Below are 8,788 nucleotides of genomic sequence, written 5' to 3'. Positions count from 1 at the left end.
CAACAACAACAACAACATACAAATATTCAACAAACATTTGGAGCTCAGAGAAATTGACATTTTCCTGCAGAGAAATATGAGTTGAGGTGAACAACAGTCATCATGAGCAGTGAAAGCCTCCGTGGCTCAACAGACACAGGAAGGAAAGTCAAACATTTACAGAACAACTAATGAGCAGATGTCAAAGCCCCGCCCACAATGTTTGATTGACAGCTGATCTCTGCAGAGAAGAAATGCCACAACGATGAGCTCTCAGCAACAAACATGGAAAGAAATCAGTTTAAAGGTCCCATATTGTAGAAAAACACGAGTTACAAGTCTTGTGATTATAAAGCAGGTGCAGTTGCTATAAAAATACTGTGAAAATATATTTTCTGACTACTTTCTAAAAATCTGTCACTCAAAGAAGCTGCTCCTATAGGATACGGCAGTATACACATTATCGTGTCCGACTCTAAATCTGCAACCTGTAAGTGAACCAGTAATATATTTCATGTTTGAGTCAGAGGGAAGCATCATCAGGCTCTAACATGTAAAGTCTGACAACATCTGCCTCAGCGGTGGTCATCGTCTTTTTGCTTTCACCGGTTAGTTTAACCGAGGCTGCAAACCGCTAACTGTGGTTAGCCTGGCCGGGTGTCACTCTAGACTGTCATCCAATCAGAAGAAAGGGTCATGAATATTAATGAGACAGGCCCAAAATGATCTGAGTTGCTGGAGCTGCAGAAGGAGGCTGAGAGAGCAGATGAACAACTGAACTGAGATGGTTTTAGCACATAAAACTACAAATTTATCCTCTTATAGATATAAAAACTTGAAATAAAACACCACAAAGGTGAACAATATGGGAGCTGTAAGAGTTAAAACACATTTTTACCTGCTGTTCCTTTCATGACGGTTTTTTGAGTTTACAGAACTCAGCATTGGCTCCTACACGGCAACCAACCACAAATCCAGCATAGAGCGGCTGAGTGAACGTGGTCTGGACTCTGTGGAGGAGGGTCATGGTTTCAGAGACGCTGTAGAAGGACAGAATACCTGCTCTGTGATCCAGGTACACTCCGTATCTGGAGGACTGAGGACCTGAGACGGGAGTTTTGATATCGTTGTACCAAAATGTATATTTGTTGTTGTAACATTCTAAAGACCAAGACTTGTCATTGCATCCAAATCTAGAGTCAACCGACTCCCATCTGCTGATGTTCTTGTATGAAGCTGCTACATCAACTTCACGCCCTCTCCACTCCACCTCCCAGTAACATCGTCCAGTCAGACTCTCTCTACTCAGGACCTGCTCATAAAGAGTGAATCTGTCTGGGTGACTTGGATAGGACTGTTCATCCCTCTTGTATGTTGCTTTTCTGTTCCCCTCAGATAATAACAGCCGTGTGTGTGCTGTGTTTGGATCCAGTGTGATCTCACATGAATATTTTAAGAATCCAGCTCTGGTTCTGGGCTCTGCTGGTGAATCTGACAGTAAAACATCCACTTCAGTCGGTGAGACGTCTGTCCATTCGTCTCTCAGGACGTCCTGCAGTTTGTCTCTGACTTCTGACACGGCCGCTGTCACGTGGTCAAAGTAGCGCAGAGGACGGATCTGGATGCTGGATGTAGACGGGCTGAGTGCTGACAGTGAGGGGTAGCTGTGGAGAAACTGGTTGTGGTCCTCTGTGTGTGAGAGCTTCTTCATCTCAGCGTCTTTCCTCTTCAGCTCTCTGATCTCCTGCTGCAGCTTCTCCTGAAGCTCTTTGACTCGACTCACTTCAGTTTCCTGCTGGGATCTGACCTGCTGCTTCACCTCAGAGCTTCTTTTCTGCATGAGACGGATCAGCTCAGTGAACATCTTCTCACTGTCCTCCACTGCTTTATCAGCAGAGCGATTGATGTTCTGCACCTCCTGTTGAAGCAGCTTCACATCTTTCTTTCTGTCCTGGATTCTCTGCTTGACGATTTGTCGACTCACCTCCAGCTGTTTCTGCTTCTCCGTCCGTTCTGCTGCAGCTGAGATCGTGTCGTGGCCTTTATGTTGGTCCACAGAGCAGAGATAACAGATAGACTTCTGATCTGTACGGCAGAACATCTTTATCACCTCATCGTGCTGAGAGCAGATGTTCTCCTGCAGCTTCTTGGAGGGCTCCACCAGCTTGTGTTTTGATAACGGAGCTACATGATAATGACGCTGGAGGTGTTTCTCACAGTAAGAGACCAGACAGGTGAGACAGGACTTGAAGGCTTTCAGTTTTCTCCCAGTGCAGACATCACAGGCCACATCTCCAGCTCCAGCATAGCAGAGATCAGCAGGAGCAGCTGGGAGTCCGGTCTTCTTCATCTGATCCACTAAAACTGCTAACATGGTGTTTTTCAGCAGGACAGGCCTCGGTGTGAACGTCTGTCTGCACTCAGGGCAGCTGTAGATTCCCTTTCTATCCTCTTCATCCCAGTGTGTTTTAATACACTTCATACAGTAGCTGTGTCCACATGTAGTCGTCACCGGATTCTTCAGTAGATCCAGACAGATGGAACAAGAGAAAGTTTCCCGGTCCAGCTGAACTCCTTTCTGCGCCATTCCACCTCTCAGTCACAACGACTGTCTGAGTTTCACTTCCTCATAAGTGAAACCGCTCTGAGCTCTGATCTGAACAACATGTGTGTGTGTGCAGTGAGTCAGCACCATGTTGGTAGCACCCAACAACCATTTTCTAACTAGTAGATGTGAAGGGGAGGGAACCGGGAAACACGTGGACAGAGTGGAGCTGGCTGTTTGAGAGCAGGAGAAGAGGGAGGGGTTGCTGTAACAAATCATTAGAGGGTAATATAATTGTATGTGATACCTATCCTGTGTGTTTCAGTTTAACAGGCATGAAAATCACTCACCTTTCGGCGAAATTCGCCATTTTGAGGCCAAAACAGTTGACCTACGTGATTTGATGAGAAGGTATGGTATCCACCATGACCAGAGCGTGCACATCGAGGAGTCAGAGTGCAGACCACCAGAAGCTGGAAGTTGGATTTACCGGACTGAATTTAGTGAGTGATGGTTTCAATAATTTTTATATTTTCTGGTATATCTAAGTTACCCAGGAGCTCTGTTGACATAGGCTTAGTTAACGTTAGCTACAGCTTGATGAATTGAGTCATTGAACACAGCGAGAGAACATTACGTTAGCTGCTAGCCAGCTAAAGCTCCGGTGGAAAATGATTAGCTAACGCTAATGTTAGTTAGATATTGTTACTGAAGTTAGCTTCGAGCTTGTAAAGCTAACGGTAAATTACAGAAAAGAAACACTGGTAATATTGCTTCTTTCTAAATTCTCTTTAACTTGTATTTCCAGGACGTGTGGATGCTATTGAGGTGAGAGGACTGGCAAGGCTGAAGGTGAAGTGGTCCAACTTTATATCAATAAGGCTAAACTAGAGAACACCTTAGTAGCAGTGGTGTAGTCTATGTGATACGCAGGTATACGCCCTATATACTCGCTAGATTTTTTTTTCATATATCCACTTGATGCGCGAGCATACGTAACAACGGCTCTCAAGCAACTGGCAGCAGGCCAAGAAACAGACTGCTGAAGGAGAGAAGAGGGCAAGGCTGAGACATGTGGCATCACTGGTGGTCCAGGCAGAAAAAAGGAAAAAAATGATCACTATCCCTTGAAAAGTGTTTTGATCATTGTTCTTCACTTTCTTCTTTGTATTATCATTTGTATTATTCTTCCAGGGCATAATTTAGAAACTCTGTTTAAATTTGTATTTGTATTTCCTTGTACAAAAGTCTGTTGTTATTGTAATTATTGTGTGCCTTTTAATTCAATGTTCAACTCAATACAGTATTTTTTCAGAACCTGTGCTTGGCTTATTATTGCATCCACTCAACTCATTTTGGCTACTGTGAAATTGGCAAAGTGAAACTTTGATTCTAAATCAAACATCATATTTTTTTCTGGCATGCTTTGTCTGCAATTGCAAGTTGCATTTCTTATCGATGGTATGTTTCGATAATGGTGGAAAACACTTATTAGGTTGGTTTCTTTGCCCTCCCCCCCAAAAGAAAAAAATATTTTTGGCTGTCAATCATGATGGAAGAATAGACAAGTTACAGCATGTCCCCTATCTCTTGTGGGGGTTATGCATTCAGCCATTTTGGTGCCCTTACCACATATACTGTAAATGTTAGACTCAGTGACAGGCTGGTATGAAATGGCTTGCATAATACTTAAACCCCCAAACCCCTCTTCCCTCATGGATAGAGAGAGAAAGAGAGAGGTTGAAGTTACTTTTTGTCCATTTCAGAGCAAAAGTAGTTTTTCCTGCAATAAACGTGTCTCGAAACTTTTTCACTCTCCAATAAAGATCTAATAGGTATAAGTCATTTACTTTAAAAAACTAAAAAAACAAAAACTTTTCATGGAATGCTATCCTTTGAAGTTAGTTCTTCAAGTGTATCTCCTCTATCAAGATCACAAACTTTAAATCCCTTGACAATAGGTCAATAGAAATTGTGAGTATCTGGTAGCTTATACAGAACATACTGTCCAGCCAACAGTACAGCAAAGACACACAAGATCATTCAAAAAAGTCAATGATAGAAAATAAAATACAGTAAAAGGGTTTTCTAGGTTTTAAAATGTATGCTACTTTGAAGTGTAAGAGCTCTATTTCCCTGTTTAAGTATTTACATTAACAAAACATATATATAGCCTACACACTGTTACTCCTAAGTGAGATAGTATTACAGAGACCAGCAAATCACAGACTAGTTGTAACACAGGTTTATTAAAATGAGGCACTCTGGCTCCATCTGCAGCTCTCACTGCATCAATGCATTTACATTTACATTGCCATGTTAATATATATTTATTTACTTAATTGGATTTATTTATTGATTCTGAAGATTGGTGCAGTGACAAAACAAAACAACAAAAATCAAAAGAACATTTAGTTACTGCAGTTAAAAGAAAACTCACGTTATAATATAATAAACTTATAATAGTCAATGCTAATAATAAAAAACACATGCAAATACGACCCCGCAATATACAGTCATGAAAAAAAATATTGGACTGTTGTTTTCTTCAATTTCTGGCTCACAGAGACAAAAGCACAAAAGATCCGTAAGTCTGTCTCGCCGTGCCCTTAGGGAGTGGCGACCACGGTTCTCTCGTTTTGGTTACTTATCACAACACAAACGCATCTCTCTGAATTTTACAGCAATCTCTTACGGCTGCATAACAAAATCACAACTTCGTGTCCGGGCAGGCCGTCAAAACCATCTGGTTTATCCCAAAAACCAGGCAAAACTCTTCAATAAATCTGAAAACAGCCAGGCGACCCCACAGCACGTCTTTCAGTCGATGACTCAGATCAGCCCGCGGCTGAACAGTCCCCCATAAAAGAACGTCTGAGGCTCAGATCACCTCGCCAGCCCCCCAGTCAGAACTCTCTGCAGTCCACTGGGACCTCTGGCCGCCGACTTGTTAAGTGAGACGCAGAGTCTCTCTCCGTCCAAACCGATATCTGTCGGCGCACTGTTTCTCCTTGTTCTAAGACAGCAATCCAAACCACTAATTTCTCTAATTAGATTTTATTTTCCAAATCTGTTGTTCTTATTGTTTTGGTTCACATTAAGAATATTATTGGTGGTTATTTTTGTATGTACACACAAAAATCACAAAAGACTGATTTGAACCTCCGTCGTCTTTACATACTATAGGCTCTGGTTCCAATATGTCAGAGGGAAGGTGCCCCACAGCAATAACACGACAGAGAGCTCTTTTTATCTAAAGAGAGAAAAGATCTCCTACCTGATTTTTCGGCGCCAGGAGCTCTCGGCCGTGCCGACCGGGCGGCCCCCCCCCCCTCCAGACTACTGGAAAAAATTCTGGATCTGGCTCGCTGATAGTTGCGTCATGTTATCTCAGCTTGCGACTGCTCAAGCGAGGGTCTTTTATAGGGAGCAAGTAATCGTTTTGTTTTGGCATAGGTGGTTAGCATTGTTATATCATGCTCTGTTAGTTGCAAGAAAGCAAGCGGCAAAGCATCAAGCTTTTCATAATTTCCAAACTGAGATGTCGTAGAATTAATTTGAAGATGTATTAAAATATCTGACATATAGCAGTTTAAATATGCATCAAATATGTTTTGATAATCACACAGAAATCTGACCAACAGTCACAGTCTCTTTACAGGAAACTTCTGCTTGATTGAGATATGAACAGCTCGGATTTGGGAAATCCCAAGTGTGCTCTTATATCAAGAGTTTTTCATAACATCAACAAAGTAAGACAGACTGGAAAGTCCCGAGGAGAAGCTGAAAGTGAAACAGTGTTAAAGGGTGCGGACCGTTACAAACTGCGTCTCAGGATGTCAAAAGTGAAAGTAAAGCAGGGCAGAGGGAGTCGGGCCAGCAGCGATGGCGGATGCATATTCTTTTGCTCTGCTCGTCGAGTTTGAGGAAAACGACTTACCGAGACTAAAAAACAAGTTAATAAAACACTTCCAGAGTAAGAAAGCTCACGGTGGCGACTGCGAAGTTGAATATGCGAAAGGCAGCAAGACGGCGGTGGTGCGCTTCCGCAGAGAGGAGGGTAAGTTTGGCCTGGAGAACTAGACTAGGGTGACCATATTTTGATTTCCAAAAAAGAGGACAATCGGCACGGCCTCGAGACACAAATTCAGACAGGCTTCTCGGAGGTTGATGAACATGCTTTATTATGCTTCAATGGTGCAAAATTAACTTCTGTAATAAAATAAAATGAAATCTGTAAAAACTTGTAACAAAATAATAGCTCTCGTAGACTCTTTTCAAATAAATTAATAAATAATATGAAATAATGTTCTAAATATGAACTCTTCTGTTAGAAAATCTAGCTTCAACAATATATCTCTTAATAACTGCAATAAGATAAATAATAGAAGAGTCTCACAAAGATACTAACTTAACAAACAAAAAGGATCTATACTTTTCATCTTTAGTTGTCTTTGAGCTTTGAGATCTCCAGCACCTTTATTAGACACTGAGACATTATGTGCCAGCATTGCACACGGTGCACTCCGCCTCCCACCTGTCCCGACAGGGACGGTACGTCGGAAATTTTTTTTGCAGTTCATCTGTGAAGCTGCACTTACGCTTCAGCATTTCCCGTTCAATGCTGCTCAGCTGTTCGATCTGCCCTCTGTCTGCTCTGCTCTCTGTCTCCCTGTGTGTGTGTGTGTGTGCGCGGCGCTGACCCGCCCACTAGGCAGCCTCTTGGTAATTACGTCTAGCAAAATTGTGTGCAAAGCGCCAGTCAATTTACGTGCACGTGTACTGGTCCTATGAAAAACAGTGAACACCGGACATTTTCGTGAATTTATAAAACCCGGCCGGACGCCCCGGACAGGACGTAAAAAGTGGACATGTCCGGGCAAAAGAGGACGTTTGGTCACCCTAAACTAGAGCCTAACTTACCTTACCTTGTCCCTAAGAAACGTATTATTACCATCAGGCTTGTTTACTGAGTGTGTTTCTTTTCTCACAGACCAGCAAAATGTTTTGAGGAAAGAGGCGCACGAGATTCGCTTGGACAAAGGCGTGTTGAAGGTGACAGTTCGCCTACCAGCTGACGAGACAACAACAACAACAACAACAACAACACAGGTAAATCTGTACAAAATGTGCGTTTCCATTCCACGGAGATTATATTTAAACCCTGAGTACTCTATTATGATGTAATTTTTAGTGGGCCCTGTAAAAGTGTCATAGTGATGGTGTAAGTCAATTATATAGCATTTACTTCCTGTTTTATCCTCAAATATCTAAAGTAATGATATTCAACTTTTCCTCCTTATCGGACCATTCTCAGACTCTAATGCAGACCTGGGCATTGGGCGGCCCGCGGGCCACATCCGGCCCGTTGGCTGTCCTTGTCCGGCCCGCGTGAGGTTACCAAGAAATTAGAAATCAATACAACCGCAGTGCTTTCATTTTGAAAAAAAAAATAGCAGACATTAGCACTAGCTAACAAAACTTTTACTATAGTTAAGACAACAAATATAGCCACTTATATGTATGACAGAAAAAAATAATCTTTAACAAACCATGTGTCCTGTCAGTCAGCCACTATAGAAGCCTTTTAGAAGAAGAAGAAGAAGAAGAAGATACTTTTGATACTTTATATCAACTTTATATGAATTTAACGCACTCATTATTATTTACCGTTCGTTTTTTCATTTAACTGTTCCACCTGTTATTTCCTGTCATTACCTTTCAAAATGAAAGCACCCGTTTCACACTGGACGGCACTTTTTCAAAATAAAAGCACCTCAACATTGTAAAACACCTTGAAAATGTACAAACATGAAAAACAAGCTATATAATACAAAACCATAAATAGGAACCTTGCTAAATGTCATTTACAGTTGTGTTTAAAATAAATGGAATAGTGCTATAGTGATTGGAGTATTTACTACTTTTTACTGCTATATTTGATTTACTCCACATCAACAGTCTTATCATAACATGTATTGTTGTCAGTAGCAGCTCAAAACCAGATAATTTACTGTGTTTTATAAAGCGATTAAATTAATATTGAGCAGAATTTAGTTCAGAGTTTTGGTCCGGCCCCTGCAACCTTCGTGGTGTTGGTCATGTGGCCCCTTGGGGACATTAATTGCCCACCCCTGGTCTAATGGGACAATTTGTCTGATCAGTGTGGGATAAGCTGTAGAAGACAAAAAAACTGTCTCCCTTAAGTCATGTGAATATTCATAAACTCCCGAAGGCCGTGCTGCATTCTGAGATTTATGTTTT

General features: G+C 41.7%; 2 protein-coding genes across 4 annotated transcripts in view; one reads left to right on the top strand and one right to left on the bottom strand.

Moving 5' to 3' along the window:
* LOC131969159 (tripartite motif-containing protein 16-like) lies at window positions 1-2,566 on the bottom strand. Of its 3 annotated transcripts, none has more exons than XM_059330330.1 (2): window positions 950-2,566; window positions 1-374 (listed from the first exon to the last, which is right to left on the bottom strand). In XM_059330330.1, the coding sequence occupies exons 1-2, from the start codon at window positions 2,564-2,566 to the stop codon at window positions 327-329; spliced, it is 1,665 nt and encodes a 554-aa protein (XP_059186313.1). In that variant the 3' UTR covers window positions 1-326. The 3 variants fall into 3 exon arrangements, with proteins under 3 accessions (XP_059186313.1, XP_059186314.1, XP_059186312.1); XM_059330331.1 differs by lacking the exon at window positions 1-374 and having other exon boundaries at window positions 618-1,456; window positions 1,490-2,566; XM_059330329.1 differs by lacking the exon at window positions 1-374 and having other exon boundaries at window positions 618-2,566.
* A 3,843-nt stretch (window positions 2,567-6,409) lies between these two features.
* Window positions 6,410-8,788, top strand: part of LOC131968135 (protein mono-ADP-ribosyltransferase PARP14-like) — an 18,456-nt gene continuing 16,077 nt past the window's right edge. The window contains exons 1-2 of the mRNA XM_059328878.1: window positions 6,410-6,584; window positions 7,518-7,636. Of these exons, the coding sequence (XP_059184861.1) occupies window positions 6,410-6,584; window positions 7,518-7,636 (294 nt within the window). The remainder of the gene's footprint in view (window positions 6,585-7,517; window positions 7,637-8,788) is intronic.

The sequence above is a fragment of the Centropristis striata genome, chromosome 3, assembly GCF_030273125.1.
Source record: "Centropristis striata isolate RG_2023a ecotype Rhode Island chromosome 3, C.striata_1.0, whole genome shotgun sequence".
Taxonomy (NCBI): Eukaryota; Metazoa; Chordata; class Actinopteri; order Perciformes; family Serranidae; genus Centropristis; species Centropristis striata.
This window is presented reverse-complemented; position numbering and strand designations above follow the sequence as displayed.